This window comes from Pimephales promelas, chromosome 15, assembly GCF_988280905.1.
Source record: "Pimephales promelas chromosome 15, fPimPro1.hap1.1, whole genome shotgun sequence".
NCBI lineage: Eukaryota > Metazoa > Chordata > Actinopteri > Cypriniformes > Leuciscidae > Pimephales > Pimephales promelas.
Genome location: NC_142783.1, coordinates 2,324,583 through 2,349,642, shown reverse-complemented (window position 1 = coordinate 2,349,642; position 25,060 = coordinate 2,324,583). Strand labels below are relative to the sequence as shown.

At 36.7% G+C, this 25,060-nt stretch overlaps 3 protein-coding genes across 6 annotated transcripts in view; 2 read left to right on the top strand and 1 right to left on the bottom strand.

Moving 5' to 3' along the window:
- Window positions 1–12,522, top strand: part of flvcr2a (FLVCR choline and putative heme transporter 2a) — a 31,194-nt gene extending 18,672 nt beyond the window's left edge. Inside the window, exons 6-10 of the mRNA XM_039651133.2 lie at window positions 2,450–2,560; window positions 3,494–3,599; window positions 4,641–4,752; window positions 7,484–7,548; window positions 11,058–12,522. Coding sequence (XP_039507067.2) covers window positions 2,450–2,560; window positions 3,494–3,599; window positions 4,641–4,752; window positions 7,484–7,548; window positions 11,058–11,105 — 442 coding nt within the window. The 3' untranslated portion in view covers window positions 11,106–12,522. The remainder of the gene's footprint in view (window positions 1–2,449; window positions 2,561–3,493; window positions 3,600–4,640; window positions 4,753–7,483; window positions 7,549–11,057) is intronic.
- A 315-nt stretch (window positions 12,523–12,837) lies between these two features.
- On the bottom strand, window positions 12,838–23,001 carry erg28 (ergosterol biosynthesis 28 homolog). Of its 3 annotated transcripts, none has more exons than XM_039651134.2 (5): window positions 22,849–23,001; window positions 21,869–22,017; window positions 16,393–16,483; window positions 16,201–16,319; window positions 12,838–13,856 (listed from the first exon to the last, which is right to left on the bottom strand). In XM_039651134.2, exons 2-5 carry the CDS (start codon window positions 21,999–22,001, stop codon window positions 13,768–13,770), a joined length of 432 nt encoding a protein of 143 aa, XP_039507068.1. In that variant the 5' UTR covers window positions 22,002–22,017; window positions 22,849–23,001; the 3' UTR covers window positions 12,838–13,767. The 3 variants fall into 3 exon arrangements, with proteins under 3 accessions (XP_039507068.1, XP_039507071.1, XP_039507070.1); XM_039651137.2 differs by having other exon boundaries at window positions 21,869–22,047; window positions 22,849–22,992; XM_039651136.2 differs by having other exon boundaries at window positions 21,869–22,038; window positions 22,849–22,959.
- Window positions 23,002–23,403: 402 nt separating this feature from the next.
- The window catches only part of ttll5 (tubulin tyrosine ligase-like family, member 5), a 125,461-nt gene continuing 123,804 nt past the window's right edge, over window positions 23,404–25,060 (top strand). Inside the window, exons 1-2 of one of the 2 annotated variants that reach the window (XR_005618360.2) lie at window positions 23,404–23,517; window positions 24,101–24,232. Coding sequence is in view for 1 of the 2 variants with exons in the window: in XM_039651050.2 (XP_039506984.2) it covers window positions 24,174–24,232 (59 nt within the window). In the remaining variant the exon portion in view is untranslated. The remainder of the gene's footprint in view (window positions 23,518–24,100; window positions 24,233–25,060) is intronic. The other variant, XM_039651050.2, reaches the window with a different exon arrangement.

The following is a 25,060-nucleotide window of genomic DNA, read 5'->3' as shown; positions in this document are numbered from 1 at the left end:
AAGTTAAACCAACAATATTTTTTTACAGTGTAGTAATCACAACATTTTTTCTTTTGTCAAATCAACTTAAATAACTTATTTAGTTCAGATAACATATAATTTTGAGTTTCTGATGATTAAATTATTCTCCTTCATTGTATTAACTCACTTTTTCCAGTTCAGTCAACTTAAAATTTTAAGGCAACCAGATTACTTACTTTTTTAAGTTAAACCATCAATATTTTTTTTTACAGTGAGGTTACCACTTTTTACAGTGTTGATTTGATTAGCGTCTGTGTTCTGCTCTCTGTTTTCAGAGTTGCATCCATCTCTTGAGATTATTAGTTGGTGTTTGTTATAAAACTGGATGTTACTCTTATATTTGCCTGTGAATGCATTCTTTCTGTGTCTGTGTTATTCTTCACTATAGTTATCTCTCTTATCTCTTGTGAAGCGCTGGTTTGAAAACTGCCCATTCAATGAGCACACATCATCCTGGCACTTGTAATCGGCTCAGAGTCGTCTGTTTGAGTCAGAATCGCCCCCGGCAGATCAGCGGTGAAGCGGGCTGTTTCTCACGCGTGGTTGTACAAAACTGCTTCATAATACATTGTTTATTCAGAGGGAGCTAAAGCTATAAAAGGCTTGATTGCATGCACAGGAATCTTGTTTTTCTATTGAGGCAGGTCATGATTATGAAATGCATGTTTTTTATCTAGAAATATGTGTGGATTTGTGCTGGTCTTTAGACATGAGACAAAACATGTCCCATAACGTAACTTTGCACCAGGGTGTCAAACTCAGTTCCTGGAGAGCCACAGTCCTGCAGAGTTTAGTTCCAACCCTTCTCCAACACACATACCTGAAGTATTCAAATAAGCCTGAAGGACTTGATTAGTTTGGATCAGGTGCGTTTAATCAGAGTTGAAGCTAAACCCGGCAGAGCTGTGGCCTTCCAGGAACTAAGAGGCCCTTTACACGACGCATTTTTCATTTACACGACAATGGGTACCCGAAAACACAAACGAATCCATCAAAGTGCAAGTTTTTTTGAAAATGGTTTCCATGTAAACAACAAAAATGTGAGTCTGAAGACGATGATGTCATGCACAATCGTAATCTGTGTGAGTGGGGACCGCTGTACGTGGAAAACTCAAAGGAAAAACTTAACTTTTAAGCATAGTTGTTGTGTAAAACGTACCCTCAGTTTGACAACCCACTTTACAATAAGGTCTGATTTGTTAACATTAGTTCCCAATCTTTCACTCAACTGCTGTTGTGTTGATGTAGTGACATGTAGTGTTTTCCTCTGTGAACATGCACTAATAATAATAATAATAATTCATTACATTTATTTAGCCCTTTTTTCGACACTCAAAGTGCTTTACATGGAAGGGGGAATCTCCTCAACACTAATGGATTTCTGACAATTTTGTTGCTTTAATATATTGAGGCTACACTCATTTTGCGGTACCGTTGCTCTCACGAAACAGATAGACTAGAAATGGTTATTTAACTTTTTAGTGTAAAACAAAAAAGAAACATGGTGTGCGTAGTGAAATCCAGTGCTTTTTCTCCATCCATGCAATAAATGCACATCCTTGAATGAGCGTGGATTTCTAGCGCGTTTACTTGAACTTCTTCTGTAATATCTATGGTTTGACCCAATTGAGAGACGGCCAAAATCAGAATTTACAACGGACTGAATAAAACTTTCTACGAACTTGCTTGACGTACTTTTCACACTGATGCGCACAAATCACTGCAACACACGCGCTCAGAGCAATTTTGTAAGTTAGTGCATAATACAATTTAACTATAAAGTAAAATATTTATAAAAATAATATCAGACATTATTAAAGCCAGCCTTCATCTTGACTTAGATATTGCCCATTTCTTCATTTGCAGTATAACCATGCTGTGAATATATATGAAGAGTTCAGATGCAAAAGCCTCTAAATGCCATTTGAAATTTTCTTCTTTAATGATGATTTTTATCAAACTTGTCTATTTAAGTTCAGTAATTTCACTTAAATGGCAATGATAATTACCTATTAATTGTTATTTAAGTGAAATTACTGAACTTAAATATACAATTTTGATAAAAATCATCATTAAAGAAGAAAATTTCAAATGGCATTTAGAGGCTTTTGCATCTGAACTCTTCATATATATATATATATTCTCTCTCACAACCATGATATATTTTATTCCTCTATAATTGTTTTTTTCTTATTATTTCCCCCTAATGTATGACAAATCACTGCCAAGATTAAAGATCAAACCATCCCAATGAACATGTTTTGTAAATGACATTATATTCAACATTTTGTAGGACTATTATACTGTCACATGTAGTATATGATGCTTTTTGCACAGGGTTATTGTGATGCTGCAACAAAGCTGGCCAACATTCACTAAAACGTTTGTCCTCACAGCCATCTTGTTATCCTCGTCTTTGTCTCGCCAGGCAGACGACTCTGGCGGTTTATCTGCTGTCGTTTGTGGGGATGGTGATCTACGCCTTCACCCTGAACTGGGGTCATCTGTGGGTCGTGTTCCTCACATCAGGAGTTCTGGGGTAAGAGCTGCAACATGCATTGGGCACAAATATGTCGGCATGAAACAAAAGTCTTTTCTTCCCTATTGTAAAGAAATATCAAAGTGAAACGCTTCTGGAACAAGAACAAATGTGGGCGGGGCTTGATTTTGTCCGTGGGGAATTGATTGGGTGACTGGACGGTTGTGGTTTGCTATTGGCTGATCACATGTGAGTGACAGGTTATAGCCCCGCACTCATCATCAGAGAAGAGATGATGCCGCAATTCGGATTCAAGATTATGAGACATGAATTTAAAACAACGATGCATGAATAAATCAAAATAAATACTGCAATATTCCATAAAAGATAAGAATAGTCAGTTTTGATTTCATTGTGATCTAAAGCATACAGTAGTGTCTAACTTTTACTTTAGCCATCAGCACATATACATACATATATATATATATATATATATGAAGAGTTCAGATGCAAAAGCCTTTAAGTGCCATTTGAAATTTTCTTCTAAAATGGTCATTTTTATCAAGCTTATATATTTAAGTTCAGTAATTTCACTTAAATGACAATGAAGATTACCTATGAATTGTCATTTAAGTGAAATAACTGAACTTAAATATACAAGCTTGATAAAAATGATCATTGTAGAAGAAAATTTCAAATGGCATTTAGAGGCTTTTGCATCTGAACTCTTCATATATATATATATGTGTGTGTGTGTGCTGATGGCTGACTGATAAATATCCACTATTTCAGTGATGGTGAATTTAAAGCAAAAAAAAAGAAAAATCATTAAGTATGGCAGGTCTTTATAATAAATAATCGGTTTACTTTGAATTAATGTTTTTCTTTCTTTGTAAAATAAAATATTTTTTATTAATATTGAATCAAAATTCAAGGTTTAACCAAAGTCACACGTGTGTTTGTCCCGTTGTGATCCTGGTGTCGTGTGCGCAGGTTCTTCATGACGGGTTATCTGCCGCTGGGCTTCGAGTTTGCAGTGGAGCTCACGTACCCGGAGTCGGAGGGAACGTCGTCAGGACTGCTCAACTGCTCAGCACAGGTCATGGATACACTCTCTGATCCCAGACCTGCAGATCGTTTGCATTGTTACGAACCGGGGGCTTAAAGGATTAGTTCACTTCAGGATTCAAATGTCCTAATAATTTACTCTCCCGCACGTCACCCGAGATGTCCATGTGTTTCTTTCTTCAGTGGGAAAGAAATGAATGTTTTTGAGGAACACACTCCAGGATTTTCATGCCGAGACTCCTTTGCAATTTGATGCATTTAAAAGTTAATGGCTAAACATTTTACAAAAGTTCACAATGCTGCTGCAGACGAAATATAATGCGGACAACATTGAATACATACATTTTCATCAGGTTAGATACTGATTTTCTAAACCTCCCTGCACAACTTGCGAAAAAACCTTCATTTCTTTTCCACTGAAGAAAGAAAGAAATGAACATCTCGGATGACATGGAGGAGAGTAAAATATCGGGACATTTTCATTTTGAAAGTCAACTACTAATCCTTTATTTCCTTTATTTTAACTACTAATCCTTTATTAAATTATTACAATGTTGCATTTTTTCATGGTTCAGGTTGCTTTCACAAGTTAACATTTCTAAAATGTGCAAGTCACATCTAAATCCAAGTCACATCTAAAACATCTGTACATAAGTTACAGAGAAACATAGTGTTAACTTGAGCTTATATTGAATGAACCCGTAGTATAAATATTGTCATGTATCGGGAAACATCCTTATGTGTATAGAACTTCTGAATCAATACTTTCATGGATTATAGATTGATTACTTATTTAGATTTTTATTTTTTATTTATTTTTTTAGGTATTTGTTTAAATATGGTATAGGGGGGGTAGGAGTACATAAGTTTTACTTCTTCCTACTCCTTTTTGCACATGTAAATAGAGGGTTTTTTTTTTTTTGTGTTTTGTTTCTTTTAATTGATATTCCTTGTTTCATTGATTAATATCTGTATTTTTATTTATTATTATTTACATGTTCAAAATAAAGATCTCAAATCAAATTAAATCAGCTCCCGGCACACATGCTCACGATCTTCCTGATGTGTGCAGATATTTGGAATCGCATTCACCATCATTCAGGGCAAACTCCTGGATCACTTCAGCACTCTGGCCGGCAACATCTTCCTCTGTGTGTTCCTCTTCATCGGCTCCATCATGACAGGTAGAAACTCATCACATGACACTCAACATGTGACCACTAACAGACACATGCCTTTGGTGTGAGAGACCTGGGTTCGAATCCAATGTGAGACACCAATGTGTCCCTGAGCAAGAGGCGTGCGACCTCTGACATAAGTGTTTACCCCCATGCTAAAGTTGCCTAAAAAGAGGAATAAAAAATCATCTTTTGGATATTGATTTTAATGCCTTAATTAGAAAAATGAGGAAAACTCCAACCTTTAAGGACACCAATTTTCTTTGTGAATGAATAATGTCTCAAATAAATAAACGTTTTTCCTTAAAATACAGGGTGCATAAGTCAGGGCAGCCCTATGTTAAATTCCCATAGAGATTTTTATTTTTAAAAGCCAGTTATTTCATGGATCCAGGATAATATGCATCCTGATAAAGTTCCCTTGGCCTTTGGGATTAAAATATCCCCACATCATCATACACCATCCACCACACCTAGAGATTGGCATGGGGTACTTTCCATAAGATCATCTTTCAATGCAAATCAAACCAGCTATTAGGCTAACTGAAGTAAAACCATGCCAATCTCTAGGTGTGGTGGAAGGTGTGTGTGATGATGTGGGGCTATTTTAATTCCAAAGGCCAAGGGAACTTTATCAGGATGCATATTATCCTGGATCCATGAAATAACTGGCTTTTAAAAATAAAAATCTGCATGACTCTATGGGAATTTAACATAGGGGTGTCCTGACTTATGCACCCTGTATTTTAAGGAAAAACATTTATTTATTTATGACACATTATTCATTCACAAAGAAAATTGGTGTCCTTAAAGGTTGGACTTTTCCTCATTTTTCTAATTAAGGCATTAAGATCAATATCCAAAAGATGATTTTTTATTCCTCTTTTTAGGCAACTTTAGCATGGGGCAAACACTTATTCACACCACTGTATATAACAATTGTAAGTCGCTTTGGATAAAAGCGTCAGCTAAATGAATAAAGGTTAATGTAAAACAATTTTTTTTTATTCAAAGTATCATTTTTCAGTGTAGTTTCGTGAGCTTCAAGAGTAGCATGAACTGTAGTACATTTATATAGTTATTATTCAGCACCTTGTTACACATTCAACCTGGCATCATATTAACCATGATGCTCATTGTGTAAGCTTAAATCAAGTTATTTATGTGTGTATGTGGTGTTTTTAATCTGCTTTAACACACACCATGTGTAAGTTCACAAGTGGACAGCATTGCTGAGTGTTTCCTCCTTAAAACTGCAGTGAACCAAAGACAGTCTGAAATCGCTGGTGTTTCTGACGTCACAAACCACCTTGTAACCAATCAGGGGTGCGTTTCCCGTACAACTACGTAACTCGCTGCTTCACTAGTATAGTACGATGCATCGTTGGAGAAATCAACTTGCTACAGTCGCGACTGTTTCCCGAAACCTATTGTCACAAAGTACCGTTCAACCACGTTGGTTTATGACGTCTCGCACGTGGTGGAGTAATAACTACTTTTAATGAAACGGTTTGAGATCCAATTAACACTAGATTTGTTTTATATAAATTACAGACATGTCATCTGAGGACTATTTCTAATTGTTCTCAGTTGTTCTGCGTTATTACCAGACTCAATATTTGGCTCGTTCTTACATAGTTACTCTTCATAGTTACTCTTCGCACTCTCCAAACACGTTACTTCAAATCTTTTGAAAAACTAAAAGACGTAAATTACATTTGTATGTTTTCTAAATAAAAGGCATCGGTTGTACTGAATGTCAGCTTGCTTATTTTGCTCAAGATAAGCATTTATTACCTCCAAATGTGATGCAATATAGAAACTATGCCTCTAACCACAGGTCGAGAGCTGTCGTTCAAACGTCACAACTTTGCGATGCTGTTTGCGAATGTTCGTTGGAATGATGGTTTCGGGAAACACCGACTCGTTGAACTATGCTGATAACGATGGAACTTGTGACCATAGTTGGCTAACGATGCTTTCGGGAAACACACCCCTGATCAACGTGTGATGTCAACCAGTGGATCTCTGAGTGAGCTGAGTGAGTGGAGGCGGGGCTCGTTTGAATATTCAGAGAACCACGCATGCTAAATGAGGGAAGGGTGTCGAGTTACACTCAAGGTATTTTTAAGCATGAAGACATTTTTTGAAAAACATTTAAATGTGTAATTTTGGTGATCAAAGATGAGTTTTAAGGGATAAAATGATTGACTACAGGGGGACTTGGGTTGGTATTAATAGGATATTCCTGTAGTTCAGACTCTAGCAACAGCAAGGTCATGGGTTTGAATCCCAGGGAATGCATGCAATGATCAAGTGTATGTCTTGGAAAAAAAAGCATCTTCCAAATGCATACATGTGAATGCACAACCCGGTCTCATCCCAAGACGTCATATAACTGACGTTTTGGGACGTCTTTTGACCATACGTCAATATCCGCCTTTTTAGGGCCCCCTTAAACGTCGGTAGATGAGGTTATGGGATCCTAACTCTACCCCATACCTAAACCTAACCCTAAACCTAACCCGTCACCTAACTGACGTTAAAGGTAAAGCGTCAGTTGTATGACGGCCCGGGATCGCCATCTACCGACGTTTAAGGGGGCCCTAAAAAGGCGGATATTGACGTATGGTCAAAAGACGTCCCAAAACGTCAGTTATATGACTTTTTGGGATGAGAATGTGTTAGAATGCAAATGAACTCTTTTCAATAATCAGACTGTTTCTCTGCCTCACAGCGTTTATAAAATCTGACCTGCGGCGACAGAAGGCCAACCACACGTCTCTGACAGAGCTGAACGCTGTAAGTATGTCATAACTGGACTTTAGCAGAAGAAATGCAGTGTTTAACACAGTGTGATCTGCCTGAAGACGCCCTTATGATCAGATTCCTCTCTGAAAGGTGCAGCTCATCCTAGAGGTTATGTAGAGGATTGAGGGTATAAAAAATAATATGGGTTTTAATGACCTTTTATGTTAACTTTAAGCTCATAGAATGTACATTACAACAGGTTGTGATGTACCAGACCAGGAATGCTGTCATCTGTTAGCACATTATGATTGTCAGGGTGTCTGAAATACGCATTAAATGTCATACGATACACGAGAACTATAGCATATATTCCCAAAATAACACACTATTAAACAAAAAATCATTTTAAGCTCTTTATTCGGTTAAATGAACTCTTGTGGTCCGAGAATCTACAGTAGAGTAGGAGTGCCACGTATAATCAAATTATTAGTGCTGGGCAACGATTAATCACACACAAAAAAAAAAAAAAAAAAACAACAACAACACAATATAAGTGTGTGTACTGTATATAATAATTGTGTGTGTGTGTGTATATATATATATATATATATATATATATATATATATATATATATACACATACATACACGCATGCATCATGTACATATTTAAGATAAATGTGTTATATACAATATTGATATATAATATAAAATATGTATAAATATATACAGTACATGCAAATATTTCTGAAATATACATATTTTATGTAAGCACAATCTTTTATTTTGGATGTGATTAATCGTTACACAGCACTAAAGAATATTAAACCTTTTTTATTTAACTTTCCAATTGGGTGTTTTTACCAACGTTACTCAAGATCTTAAATACTGTTTGTGCGCAAAACAAACACAAATAACGAATTTAGTCAACTATTCATTTCCTTCTCTGTGGTCCTCAAATGAGTTGTAACAGCGCTTCTGTGTCGTACGTCACACATCACACACATGACCAGCGTCGGCCAATAGTGAGCCTGCGTGTGACGTACGACACAGAAGCGCTGCGCTGTTACTCGAGGCCCACAGAGAACAACATGAATAGTTGAATAAAGTCTTTATTTTTGTTTGTTTTGAGCACAAAAAATATTCTCATCGCTTGATAAGCTTAAGGTTGAGCCACTGTCGTCACTCGGACTAATTTAACGATGTCTTTAATACGTTTTTTTTGGGCCGGCAAGTTTCGATCCCGCATATACCACAACGGTACACTAGATTCTGGAATAGAGTCAAATACACAAAACAGGGAGGAAAAAAAGACATGTAAACCGATGAACAGAACTAAAAACTCAACATGGCCATCTGGTGGTTATAGTGGTGTGGTGTAGTGGTTACAGTCAGGGCTGGTGACGAGAAGGTTACTGGTTTCATCCAATAGTCACTGGGAATATTTTTTTCTTGAATATATATATATATATATATATATATATATATACACTTGCTGTTCAACTAAAGGATCACAATCTCTCTCTCTGTCTGTTCTGATTGGTTATTATGGATAATAGAAGAAAATTAATAAAATACCAAATATTAACCTCAAAATTGTACATTGGCAATGCTAAAAAGAAACCTTGCTGAACTTTTGTGATTTAAATAATACGAGGTGGGAGGAAAAAGTATATTTTAGATCTTTTGCACAGTTTTCAGGTCATAATAATATACATTACACATCACCTCATTTCTCATAGAGTCTGAAAACTGTTCATTCGAAGATTCATATAAATAGTAACAACATAGAAAACATCCACAAACAACCGTTTTATTACATCTTTAGAGAAAGCCGGTATTTGTAAACATACAGAGTAATGTTTGTTTGAAAAATGAATAATAGGTCCTATAAAAATAATTTAAATATCTATATAAAGATGCGTAATTCCTACACACACAGGTCTCCAAAATAAATAAAAACATATCAGATTCCTAAAACAATAATCTATAAAACACTTTTCATTTTTCTTCAACTTTTGCAAAACATGAGAATATTTAGCAAGATGTGTGTCTGTGGATAACTACGGAGGCGTATTGCATTCACTTGAAGAAAAAAAATCTACTCTGTTTTTCTGAATTAACGAGTTAATTTTTCATGAGAAAAAAGTTTTTGCTCTGTTTTTCTGAATTAATGAGTTAATTTTTCATGAGAAAAAAGTTTTTGCTCTGTTTTTCTGAATTAATGAGTTAATTTTTCATGAGAAAAAAAAATATTTTGCTCTGTTTTTCCGAATTAATGAGTTAATTTTTCATGGATTTTTTTTTTGCTCTGTTTTTCTGAATTAACGAGTTAATTTTTCATGGATTGTTTTTTTTTGCTCAGTTTTTCTGAATTAACGAGTTAATTCAGAAAAAACAGAGCAAAAACTTTTTTTTTCATGAAAAATTAACTCATTAATTCAGAAAAACAGAGCAAAAAAAAAAAATTCCATGAAAAATTAACTCGTTAATTCAGAAAAACAGAGCAAAATTTTTTCTCATGAAATATTAACTCATTAATTCAGAAAAACAGAGCAAATTTTTTTTCTCATGAAAAATTAACTCATTAATTCAGAAAAACAGAGTAGATTTTTTTTCTTCAAGTGAATGCAATACGCCTCCGTAAGATAACAGCAACTTTACACATACATACACTACATAGAAAACCTGCTTTTATCCCGCAAAATGTGAACTATATCACCGCACAGCTCTAATCTGATAAACTTGACTAAGAGGCTTGCAGTTATTACAGAATGAAACAGTGTGTACACTCTCAGAAAAAAGGTACAAAAGCTGTCACTGGGGGTGTACCTTTTCAAAAGGTAAACTTTTGTCCATTTTAGGTGCTAATATGTTCATTTCATTAGCTAATATGTCCATTTTAGGTGTTAATATGTCCATTTTAGGTGGTAATATGTCAATTTTAGGTGATAATATGTACATTTTAGGCGCTAATAGTCCATTTCATGAGCTAATATGTCCATTTTAGGTGTTAATATGTCCATTTTAGGTGGTAATATGTCAATTTTAGGTGATAATATGTACATTTTAGGCGCTAATAGTCCATTTCATGAGCTAATATGTCCATTTTAGGTGTTAATATGTACATTTTAGGTGGTAATATGTCAATTTTAGGTGATAATATGTACATTTTAGGCGCTAATAGTCCATTTCATGAGCTAATATGTCCATTTTAGGTGGTAACATGCACATTTTAGTTGATAATATGTACATTTTAGGTGCTAATATCCATTTCATGAGCTAAACTGTACATTTCAGGTGCTAATATGTACATTTTAGGTGCTAATATGTACCACTAAGTTACCAATATGTAGCCTTTTGATACAAAAGTGTACCTTTTGAAAAGGTACAGCCCCAGTGACAGCTTTTGTACCTTTTTTTCTGAGAGTGTAATCGTTTTCTTGTTCTTGTCATTACGTTTCCTTGTTATTTCTGTGCGTTTTTATGTTGTAGATTTCATTAAAATCATTTTTAGTTAGTGCTGGTTAAATTTACTTATCTTTTTTTTTTCCTGCTCAGGACTCATCCTTGCATTCCCACGACAAAAAACCGCTCCCAGTAAAATAGGTTAAGATGTACGGACGGAAACGTCATGATGATATCCATCGGTCCTCCTGAATAATGACGGCTCAAGCACAAGTGGAAGTTTCCTTCATTTTGCTGATGTCCTGGTCAGTGCTCACACAACACTCAGTGGGAATCATTCAGCAAACACGACTTTGTGAAATACATTTTGGATGCTTAAATGAACGATTGGTTGTGTTTCATAAATGAGGCTTAATACGTGTTGGGAAATGTATCCTGTTTGCATGATGGTTAGATCTGACCTAAAGTTATTAATGTAGTATAAGTGTCTCCACATCTCAGTGTTCAGATTGTTGATGCTGGACATCACAATATTATTATGGAAGGTCGAAGTCCTTCAATGAAACCCATCAATTGAAGCCTACTTGAATGTGCCAGAACGTCAGTCATGTGATCAACGGAGGACGTGTGAAGTACTAATGCAATACTAACAGACCCGACAGCCGTACACTTCTCTTCATATTAGAACATATGCAAAGGTTAATGAATGTTGTTGTAGCAGCAGGAATGCACACTTTTTGATCCATTAGAAACATATATTAATGACATTTAATGCCAGGGTAATATAACACAATGTATGGTCTTCTAAATGTACATACTTGAAATGTTTTTCTTCCAATTGCGAGTTTATATCTCACAATTCAGACTTTCGTTCCCTCTCGATTCTGAGTTTTTAGATAAGTTGCAATTTCCTTTTTTATTATTTTATATTATTGTGTAATACAAATGTTTTCATAGATTATACATTTAAAGCACAGTCACAGATGGAGTCAGTCTATTGTGTGTGTGACAGACTGCAGAAATGCTCTTCTTTCTTGGGATTTTTGTCTTGTTTCCAGTGCAAATATATAAAAATTCTTAAATAAAGATATTAAGTCTTGTTTTCTGGGAATATAAAGCAAAATTAAAGGGACATTGTGTAGGAATTGCTGCCATCTAGCGGTGAAAATGTATTTTGCATGCAGACGAATTGTGCTCTCCAGCGCCTCGCTTTTTCAAATGCGCGTTGCATCTACGGTAACCATTACGTACCAAAAAGCTATGACAGGATTAGCACTTCGTCGAGTGTGCACAGGTTTGTTATTTCAAACAAACAGCAGCATGACACAACTAATGAACTAACGTCGGCTCTGAACGAAAACGCTTTGTGGAAACGCGTTGGCAAAGTACTTTTTGTCCCTCTCTTGCTATTATAGTTTTTCAAGATGGCAGAACTACATGGAAGCCTCCGTGTATATAAAGATAATAAATTGTTCGTTTACGAGGATAAGTCAGATAATTGGCAGAAGTACCCCATTGAGGACAAATATATGAATAAAAATATTGATTTTAAACAATAAATTACATAAAAAGTTACACATTGTCCCTTTAAGTATGTTTTTGCAAAATTATCGGCCAATGGTGTACGAAAAATAATCTTGCTTCTGTTTGAATTGTTATCATTATTGTTTGAATTATTATCATTATTTTTCTTACCCCATTGGCAGATCATTTGCTTTTTAAAGCAACAAATCACTTAATTTTGATTTATATCCCCAGAAAACAAAACATAATATCGTATTGCATTTTACTCATCTAATGTAAATGCATCTTGATTTAAGAATTTAAATATTCGGACTGGAAACCAGACACAAATACTCAGTAAGTTTTTGCAGTGTGTGCCGACTACAGTTAGCAAGATGCTTTGTACACAATGACATCACAAAACATGATGGTTACTCAAGGTCATTTACATTTATTTGTTTCACACGGGTGCAAATATCCACCAAACAAGCCAAATTCAACAGAAACACTGAAGCTAAAAAAAAAAAATGAATTTTTACACTGCGGTTTTCTGTGATTTTGATCAGACGACGGTTGCAGAACTGATGTCAGTGTGTAGACGTGTATCTGTGTGTGTTGTTGATATGAATGTATGCAGATGTAGTTCATGTGTATTTTACACAACGTTTTGAACATATTACAGATACAATTGTAGTAAATTGAATCTCACAGTCAATAATAAAGTGTGATAATGCAGATGTGAGCATGTCTTGTATGTGGAGTCATGTAAACCTTTCTGGGGGAAACACTAACAGTAATAAACATTCATGCACATCTGAGGCTGAAGCCCTTTACCTTTCAGTAGCTGAGATCTAGACACAGAAAAAGCTCAAATACAGGTGAAACTCCAAATATTTCCAATTTTGAGGATTATGGCTTATGAAAATCTCAGAAAATTTGAATATTACATGAAATCGATATAAAAAAAGGATTTTAAATACAGAAATGTCGGCCTTCTGAAAGTATTATCATCATGCATATGCATATAAATACTAAATATATTAGTTCCACCTTTTAATTTGAATTACTGACATACTTTTGCACGATATTCAAAGTTTCACCTGTATAAAAGTTCATTTCACCATTTTCATAACGGCACTATGTTACAAATATAAGAGCTTAAAAATGACTCGAATGTACCGGTTCAGATAATTAAGCTTTAAACAACCATATGAAATGATTACACTGATTTTGATGCTGTAAAAGGTCGTTTGGGCCTTATATGTGGCGGCAGGACCGGCACAGACTGAACCACACGTCCCGTCGGACCACACGTCCCGTCCCGCGTCAGGTGTCAGCAGTGATGATGAGGGAACATCACTCAGTTCCTCTTCTTCTGACGAGATCCCATCACTTCCTGCGGCTCAACGATACACTGGAAGCCGATCAACATGCCCACAATAGAGACGCCTGGAAACACAAGACGACCATGCTGATTCTAGATCAGTCCAACAGTAAAGTAACACAGGACGGCTGAGGACAGTAGTCATGTTTATTTTTATTTATTTTTTGCAGTGAACATTTCTCAAATATCGAGTTTCTATATTTTAAAGTCTGGCACAAATTACTTTTAACGTACATCCATTTAGTGTCATTCTGTATGCAAGAAGTGTCAAATCTTTGGAACAAGATCATTAGTGTTTTTGATTCAAGTCTCATCAAGGCTGCATTTATGTGATAAAAAATGTGTGAAATATTATCAACATATGAAATAGCTGTGAATATACAGTATATGTAATTTATTCCTGAATTCATCATCATTACTCCAGTCTTCAGTGTCACATGATCCTTCAGAAATCACTCTAATATGAGGATCTGATGATCAAGACACATTTATGATTTTTATCAGTGTTGAAAACAGGATTCAGGATCTTTGATGAATAGAAAGTTCAAAAGAACAGCATTCCTTGCGTTCAGTGTTTTCATGGTAACGGATATAACAATATTGATATACTGTATATATATATATATATATATATATATATATATATATATATATATATATGAAGAGTTCAGATGCAAAAGCCTCTAAATGCCATTTGAAATTTTCTTCTTTAATGATGATTTTTATCAAACTTGTATATTTAAGTTCAGTAATTTCACTTAAATAACAATTAATAGGTAATTATCATTGTCATTTAAGTGAAATCACTGAACTTAAATATACAAGCTTGATAAAAACTTTTAACAACCTAATTTTTCCTTTTCCTTTACCTTCTCTCGTGTAATTCCTCGAAAATTTTTTAAAATTTTGGATTTTCATGAGACTCTCACTTCAAACTTCAGTACAGAAAGTGTCAAACTTTGACAAAAATTCATTTCTTGATGATTTGATATTTTATATGGGAATTTCATAATATATAAATATAAATTTAGAAGTAAAACCTGTGAAAAAAAACAATGATGGGAGTGGAAATGGCTAATTAGTCAGTAAGTGCTCCTCTGCCATCATCTACCGGTTATAGTGGGGATTTCATATTTATTATCTTTATTAACTAAAAGTCAGTGTTCTTGCATCTTTAAACTTTTAGTTTAAATGGGGATAAATTTTGTTTTTGGTCATCACTTTAAACCTGGATGATATTTAGAGCTTGAAGTTCTTGAAAAAGTGTGAAGCACTCTCGAAAGGTTGCACAAATCCTGAAATGTTATTAATCCCGTGTCACTTTTTCACTGGATTTTCCATCTCTGGAGTTCTTGGTGGATCGGAACGTCTCAGATTGAGTGCAAACAAAAGAAATAAACTTGAGAATACCAAAAGCATTTGTAATCGCAACGATGTTCTGTAAGAAGTAGTGCCGTATCTGACAGACACGCAGGTGTGCCAATATTTCTGGCCATGAATGTCTTTGTAAATTTTGATCAATTTAATACATCTTTGCTGAATAACAGCATTCATTTTTTTATTTTATTATCTTACCCAAACTTTTGAAAGGTAGTGTATTAGTTTCCACGCACACAAAAAAAAGTATATATAAAAAAAAAAATACTAAACTGTTTTCAACGTTGATAATAATCATAAATGTATGGAAGATTGTTTCCACCACAGAAGAAAACATTTTAAGGATAATTGCGTCTTTTTATCTCACAATTCTGACTTTATCTCTCGCAATTGCGACTTTATATCACACAATTCTGAGATAAAAAGTCAGAATTGAGAGATGTAAACTCATAATTGTGAGAAAAAAAACCCTCGTAATTGTGAAAAAGTCGCAATTACCTTTTTTTTTTTAAATTCTGTGGCAGAAACAAGTTTGAAGCTTCCATATACACTGTAAATGTGTCTTGATCATCAGATCCTCATATTAGAGTGATTTCTGAAGGATGATGTGACACTGAAGACTAAAGTAATGATGATGGAAATCACAGGAATACGCCTTATTCACGGCAGCGCCATCTTTGATTTTTAATGAGAATGAAAGCGAGGCTGTGAGGGATAGACTTGCATCTCTTCAATGGGCTGTACTGTTATTTAATGTGTTTTCGGATTGTTCTGCTCATGAAACACTGGAAAAATATCTTTGCAAGAAATGTCAGTTGACAAAAAACTCCTGACAATGTAAGCTGTGCAAAATTGTAAGTAATCTAGCCGCTTTATTCAGCTTTTTACAGCGGATGCCGTTGGATCAATCCCTCACAGCCTCACTTTCATACCTGTCATGGCGCTGCTCTGAATAAGGTCTATAAATGACACTTAACTGTATATTCACATAGAAGTATCCTGATTCAAGACTTGATGTTAGAACTCACTCACTTGCTACGATCAGCGGGGCCATGACCCCGATGGTCAACGGAGCGGTTTTATAGATCAACGCTTCCGACAAGAAGTGGCCAAGAGCCAGAACGAACGTCCACAGCGTCACATGATACAGCCTGGGGGAGGGGCAGACAGGAGCGTCAGCTTGATTTCAGCAGAGTATACACACACACACACGAGGATCCTTACGTTCGGTTCTGAATGTCTATGGCACAAGCGCAGCGGATGATGGAGGACAGGAGGGTCCATATACCAAAGGTTCTCGCCTGAAGACCGTTTACTAAAGAATAAGACAAACCCTCTCGTTTATAGCACACGTTATTTAGACACACAACAACATTTATTTGCATCCACATACTTTCTGTATTGATGTAAAGGACAGTAGATAGGGATAGTTCACCAAAAAATTAGCCCATGATTTACTCGCCCTGAAGCCATCCTAGGTGAATACAGCAGGAGAGAACATCAGTCTGTGAAGGTTTACTTTTTCGCTTGGCTAAATAGTTTTGCGTGGCCTGCTGTATTCATTAACTGGGTTTTAGGCGTGTATATAGTGCATCACGGCAGCGGTCGCGGCTTCCCTTGTGTGAAGCCCTCATCGTGTGAAGACCGAAGAGTGTAAAGACCAGCGACTCTACCTGTGTGACTCCACCGAGCAAGGACAACAACAAGGCACTTGAGTATTAAATTCTTCTTGTTTATTGTTGTTTCCTTTCTCTTCTACGACTTTTCATCGTTGTTAGTTCCTTTACACTATGTGTCTTCAAATCCCTACTATTACTAACATTCGCAAATCAAATGTCACACGTCCAAGGCGGTACAATCCTAACAATCTCCGTACCCTTCCGGTGTCTTCTAATACTTTATTCTCTTTTCCTATTGGTCTCTGGAAGTGCCAGTCCGCTGTAAACAAAGCTGATTTCATTACATCTATTTCTAGTCCTATTGGCCCTGACTGAGACCTGGATCAGACCAGAGGACACACCACACCTGCTGCCCTCTCCACTAACTTCACCTTCTCACACACCCCTCGCCTGACCGAAAGGTACTGGTCTGAACGGAGGTACTGGTCTGCTCATCTCAAACTATTAGAAATTGTATACTTTACCACCTCTGTGTGACAACAGCTCATTTGAATCGCATTCAATTACCATCACTAGGCCTATTAAAATCCATTTCGTAGTCGTCTATCGTCCACCAGGTCAGCTTGGCAGTTTCTTGGAGGAGCTAGATGTGCTACTCTCATCCTTCCCTGAGGATGGCACTCCTCTCGTAGTTCTTGGAGACCTCAACATCCACCTTGAAAAGCCTCAGGCTGCCGATTTCCACACCCTGCTGTCCTCATTCGACCTCAAATGAGTATCTACTGCGGCTAATCAAAAATCAGGTAACCAATTAGACCTTATCTACACGTGCTACTGCTCCACTGACCATACACTGGTCACTCCACTACACACTTCAGATCACTTCCTTCTCACTCTCAACTCAACCTGCCTCAGGACACAACACACACTTTCGGCGAAACCTATGCTCAGTCTCACCCTTTCGCGTCTCATCCACACTTCCTCCACCTGATCAGCTCTCAACACTAGATAACAGTGCAACTGATACTCTTTTCTCCACTTGGACATCACGCTTGGACAAATTCTGCCCCCTTTCCTCCAGGCCAGCCCGCGCCACACCCTCTGCCCCCTGGTTATCTGCTATTCTCCGCGAGCATCGTTCTAAACTCGGGGGTGCAGTGAGGAGGTGGCGCAAATCGAAAGATCCAACAGACCTTGGTCTTTATCAATCCCTCCTCTGCTAATATCTCTACTGCTAAAGTGACTTATCACAACAAAATTATCGATTCTTCTGACGCTCGCATATTTTGCAAAACCTCCTCCTTCATCAACCCTAAAAGCTGACGATTTTGCCACATTCTTCATAGATAAAACAACCACCATCAGCGACCAATATACCAATCCACATTAACTGACACACATTCTACCCTCCTTCTCTCTTCTTTCAGAGGTAGAAGTCTCCAAACTCCTACTTTCCAATCGCCCTAGTACCTGTCCGCTTGAACCTATTCCCACTAATCTACTTCAAGCCATTTCTTCCTCAGTACCCACACTCGTGACCTCTCTTCACACTGGTACCTTTCCCACAGCTTTTAAGTAGGCTCGGGTAACCCCACTGCTTAAGAAACCCACTCTAGATCCAGCACATCTAGAAAGTTACAGACCGGTATCTCTTCTTCCATTCGTCGCTGAAACACTTGAACAAATTGTTTTTAACCAGATCTCCTCCTTTCTTACACAGAACAACTTAATGGACAACAATCAGTCTAGTTTCAAAAGCGTAGACTCAACTGAGACTGCTCTGCTCTCGGTTACTGAAGCTCTGAGACTGGCGAGAGCAGCTTTCAGATCCTCGGTCCTCATCCTGCTGGATCTGTCTGCTGCCTTTGACACAGTTAACCACCAGATCCTCCTGTCAATCCTAAAGATGAAGGGCATCTCGGGAACTGCACTCCAATGGTTCGAGTTTTCCCTCTCAGGTAGGTCCTTTAGGGTGCCGTGGAGAGGTGTGGCATCTAAGACCCGACATCTAGCTACTGGGGTGCCTCAGGGCTCAGTGCTGGGACCGTTTCTCTTCTCCATCTACATGTCATCACTAGGATCTGTGATTCAGAAACATGGCTTTTCCTATCATTGACACGCAACTCATTCCAGCCTGACGATCCGACGGGAGCTGCTCGGATCTCAGCCTGCCTGACAGACATTTCTGGCTGGATGAAGGACCACCACCTTCGACTAAACCTTGCGAAGACAGAGCTTATTGTGATCCCGGTCAACCCAACACTTCATCACAACTTCTCCATTCAGCTAGGCTCATCATCCATAACTCCATCAAGGTCAGCCAGGAACCTTGGGGTTGTAATTGATGATCAATTGAACTTCACAGACCACATTGCTAGAGCTGCCCGGTCCTGCAGATTTGCCTTGCACAACATTAGGAAGATCAGGCCCTTCCTAACAGAGCATGCTACACAAATCCTTGTCCAAGCACTTGTTTTTATCCAGACTGGACTATTGTAGTGCTCTCCTGGCTGGTCTTCCAGCTTGCTCTGTCAAACCTCCACAACTGATCCAGAATGCGGCAGCCAGGGTGGTCTTTAATGAGCCGAAGAGAGCTCACATCACTCCTCTCCTCACAAAATTACACTGGTTGACAGTTGCCGCTCGCATTAAATTCAAGTCATAAGTCAGTAGGGTTGGGAACCGAGAACCGGTTCTTTTCCAGAACCGGTTGTGTTTTTGAAAAAATACCGGAACCGTGCAAAATTCCTAAGTTTCGGTTCCGAAAACGGTTCTGATGCCGATGCGATATCATCATGTGGGCGAAGTGCTGGGAGTAGAAGACGCCGTCTTATTCCTAAATGACAAAAACTTCACCACTGAAGTTGCGATTTGCTCTCACACGCGCTGCATTTGTCACACACAGACACACGCACGCTGCGCGCGCCGACCGCCGAGTCACTCTAGCCTACATTCAAATCTGTTTGCGCTGAGAGAGAGAGAGAGCAGTTGTCGATATGAAACTGCTTTACAATCACACAGTCTCAATATTTATTTGTTTCACATATTCAAATGATTTCCGTTACAGAATTAGTGAGATTATAGTTTGAGTAAACATTGACGGTAGTGGTCAAAACAGATGCAGTCCGTATATTTTTTGTGTTCAGAATTTACAAAATATATACAATGAGCGAGTGCATCATAATGTTTTTTTTTCAAACCGTGTTTTTGTCTTATCTTGAATCACTACGTAAAGCCTGTAATAAGCGTTAATACTCGGACTTCTTTAGACTGGCCGGCGGATCGCAGCTGCTGCGGAGTAGCCCAATGCCTGCGTGACTCGTCATGGACATAAACAGAGAGAAGTAGCTCCGGCAACAATGTTCTTCCGCAAGACGCATGCAGTTCTGTTTATTAACTGTTAGAGCGCCGATTTATCCAGTAATGAAATAAGTAAAGTCTTTATGAATCAATCATTCAAACCGTTTTAAAAAATAATCTGTTCTACACACATATGTGTGTTAAAGCATATACTATTCCTTCTGAGAGGGTATTCTTCACTGTTGGAGATACAATAAAGGAGAGGTCTAAATTATTATAGAGAATGCAGAATTTTTTAATTTCCTTTATATATAATTTTTTTTTTTTTGCAAAGATTGCTTAATAATATTTTGAGTTTGTTTACATTACCAGTCTGTTAAACTAATTTGTCATGTACTATAAGAAATAAACACAAAAATGATTGTGGATTTTTCTCTTACTAATATTTTTAATTGAATGGGAACCGGAACCGGAACCGGAATCGTTTGGCGGAACCGGAATCGGAACCGGAACCGGAAAATTTCTCACGATTCCCAACCCTATAAGTCAGTAGCCACTTTCAAGAAACTGATTTTCGACAGCACTTGATCCAGTAATACTAACACTTTCTCTTTTCTCTTCAATTCTTAAATTTTTTTTTTAAATGCATTAAATTAAACTGAGAGGGGTCATAGCACTTAAGTCTGTTGTCCAACTTTTAGTTTAACAGCTTCTATTGTTCTCATTTGTAAGTCGCTTTGGATAAAAGCGTCTGCTAAATGAATGAATGTGAATGTAAAAGTGCATCAATCCATGATAACAGTAATCCATACGGCTCCAATGGGTTAATAAAGGCCTTCTGAAGAGAAGACAAATGTTCATAATTATAACTTAATAAACTATAATCACTGGCTTTCGGGAACATACTCGAGTCTAGTTCTGGTGGAGTGACCTCTGACCCGACACATAATATATTGACCAACGCGGAAGCGCAGAGGATAGAGCAAAACAAAACACCAGTCATGAATTAGACATCTAAAAGGAGAATAGAAATGTGGGAGGAGCTTTAGTTTATTTAAGCTTCTACATCATGTGTTGGGTCAGAGGTTATGCATCAGGTCAGAGGTCATGCGTCAGATGTCACTCCACCAGAACTAGACTCTCGTCTGAAATATGGACATTGCTTCTCTTCAGAAGGCCTCTACAAACCCCCCCTGGAGTCGTATGGATTACGTTTATGATGGATAGATGCACTTTTATGATGGATAGATGGATTTTATGATGGATAGATGGATTTTATTATGGATAGATGGATTTTATGATGGATAGATGCACTTTTATGATGGATAGATGCACTTTTATGATGGATAGATGGATTTTATGATGGATAGATGCACTTTTATGATGGACAGATGGATTTTATGATGGATAGATGCACTTTTATGATGGACAGATGCACTTTTATGATGGATAGATGGATTTTATGATGGATAGATGCACTTTTATGATGGATAGATGGATTTTATGATGGATAGATGCACTTTTATGATGGACAGATGGACTTTTATGATGGATAGATCATAGCACTTTTTTGGGCTTCAAAAGAAAAAGGTACCATTCACTCCCATTATAAAGCTTGGAAGAACCAGCATATCTCATATTGTATTCGTCTGAAAGAAGAATGCCATATACTCCTAGGATGGCTTGAGGGCGAGTAAATCATGGGCTAATTTAAATTTTTGGGTGAACTATCCATTTAACTTAAAATGTAACTGTAATGCTGATCTGTTAAGTTTGCCGACCATAATCCGGTGTGCCGGTGTAGAGTTTTTGGGACAGGAAGCTGTGATCTCTGAAGCTCTGCACTGTGTTTCCCACCGCGATCACAGACACCATGAGCAGCCAACTCCTCAACACATTCAGCAAACGGCTCATCCTTCACTTCAGCACACTGGAGATGACACACAGGACACTGGAGGGCCTAATGATAGCAGAGCATGGTGATACCGTGGTACTTTACTAGTATAGGAGTGAATTACTGTTACATTTTGTATTTTCATGATGCTATGGCAGGGGTTTTCAATCTTATAGATGCCACAAATATGAGCATCCTTGTGTGAGGGAACCCAAAAGCTTTTCTAAACACCACATTTATACACTAAAAAAGTTATATTATAAAATGAGTTGTCTATTAAGTAACTTTTTTATGTTTCCATGCAATACATTAATGTAATGTTTATTTTAGTTTACTTAATTTTTATTTGATCTATTTTAACCTATTTGTATTTAGTAGATAACTGTTTTCATTATTAAATCACACTTTTATTCATTTATTTTAATCTAATTTTAAATTAGATTAAAATCCATTTTAAATTAGATTTAAAATTTATTTTAATTAATTTATTATTTATCAAATATTATCAATACATCGTTCATGGAATGATTTTTTTCTGAAACATTCTAGTTCGTCTAATATATATTTTTAATTGTTAAAAGTTTCAGAACGTTCAGAGAAAATTCTAAACGAACGTTCCCATAACGTTTGAAGAATGATGGAATGGATGTAGGTTTAACCAAGAACAAATCATTTTAAAAAATGGCCAGTTTGGAACGTTTAGGGGCGTTCAGGAATAATGTTAAAATGGGAACTTTAGCAAAACGTTCTTAGAACATATTTTGTTCGCTGGGTTTGTGTAGGCAACCATAAACAAGAATGGATCATCAATAGACGTTATACATATTATAAAGAAACGACACGATTCATTAGTAAAAATGTTCTTACCTTCAGCAGTCAGTATTTAAACTGTATAATTATGACATAAATTGCACTGTGTGTGTGTGATTCCTCCTGCTTATCATCGCACCGCGACAAGTTCACCAACATTCAGCTTCATGGACATGAACATCGACCAATCAGAAACCGCGGATAACTAACGCGTCGCGTCGTACCACCACCCCATTGGGCAGTGCTTCAAAAGACCGCCCACTCTTAGGAGATCCATCCAATCAAGGGCGCTATACATCTGACGATTTCTAAAGGAGGTGTGTTGAGTTTGAATTTATGAAAACAAAAGTTGACTTTTGAGCTGTTTGGTCAAATATATAATTCATTAGCAACAAAGGTATAGCTATATCTTTAATAAATCGGGAACATTAAACAAAATATTGTAAGGTACTACAATCATTTTTTACGTTATATGTGTGAAATAATTCTGTTAAATACATAATTAAAATTCCTAATTCATTTTAAATTATTACTCGGTTCAATGCAGAATTACAAATTCTATAAAAATTACAAAAATGCCACCCGTCGGTTGTCTATACCTTTACGCGCATGCGCTTAAGAGTGGTTGTCAGCTGGTTGTTATAGTAACAGCCGTCAGGCTTTGGCGTGGGCTATGGAGCTAACAGTTAATAATCACACCCAATAACACTCACTTAACGCAAACAGGTATGTTACTAATTAGTAATTACATTTATTATCAAACTAATTACACTGGATTCCGAAGTCATAATATTTTGTGTCAGACATTCAAACGCTTTATTCTCTGTCTTACATCACAGTCAAGTTAGCTCGGTTAGCTAACAGCTAGTGAACTCTCTTCTGTCACACACAACTAATCCCATCCTTCCCACAGTATATTCATTTCAAACAGCGATTTATGAAAAATCTGGACGGTGCTTTCAGTTTATCATAGTAGACAAGTGCTAAATAATTGTCTCAGATAATAACTGAATTTGAACTATGAACGTTTTACTTTGATTTAACCTTTATTTTTGATTGCTATCTAGTACCGTCGTAGTTTTGCTGTCATTTTAACTAATTTAATTTTGTTATTTATGTTTTATTTTGCACGTTCCTTTGCTAAATCTCGCATTATTCTTGTTTTACATTACATGCTTTCTTACTTTGCATGATTCCTCATCCTACACAGTGCAATATTATAGTTTGATATCAATAAAAGCAGAGTAAAACTGAACAAATAACAGAAATTGCACCTCAGCCCTTCTCATAAAAGCTTATTGTTTTGCAGATGAGTTAAGAAGATTGGAGATGAGTGCTGTCACACACACATTGAGCTGACACACACACACACAGAGACCGAGATGCCAGCCGCTAGAGAACAGAAGGAGGAATCAGAGTCATCGTCTGAAGATGAGCTAGAGTAAGTGTCTTTACTAAAGCACAATGCTTTATTCATCTTGAGCTGATTATAGTCAGATATTCAGTGAGCAAACCTAGTCACAAAACAACAGCAAACATCCGGCGTTTCATATAGATTTCATGAATTCACAGCTTATCTTGTCTAAATATAGAGCAGTCAGTTCTGAAATAGTAACAGCCGGTCCTCGAATAGTCTACATGTTCCACACGCACCTGTTATCGGCAGAAGAGCTTAATTCAGTCTCCTTGTCATGCTTTTAAGAGTAACAAAAAGGATGAAGGTCAGTTTAGAATAGGACCCGGAATATACATTAGTTATCATGTGCATGGGCTGAATTTTGTTGAATTTTGCCTGAAACATTTTTTTTAATGACATTTATCTCACCTAAATATTCGCTCAGTCATTGTGTTTTTGGTAACGCTTCCTTTTACAGTCCAGTTACCCATGTAAATACTATGTACTTATTTTAGTAACTACAATTACTGGGTAATAACTAGTACTAACCCTGAACCTACCCCTAAACCTACCCCTGTTCCATGTACTTACCTTATATTAGCCAGTGTTTTTTTTTACAATGGGGTAATTTTGTAGTCAGTTAACATAGCACATGGAAATTGAAATAAGTAGCACAAATAAATACAGTAGAATAATAAAGATACAAATAGAGATAAATAAAGATAAATGTTTTTGGGTTGGTCTAACACTAGTATTCAGAAATTCTACTGAAACTGAATAAAGTAATCAAATGTAAAATAACACCGGATAGTCTTGACTTGTGACTAAATTAAATAATTAGGCTATTAATCCTCTGATTCCTTACAATTAAAG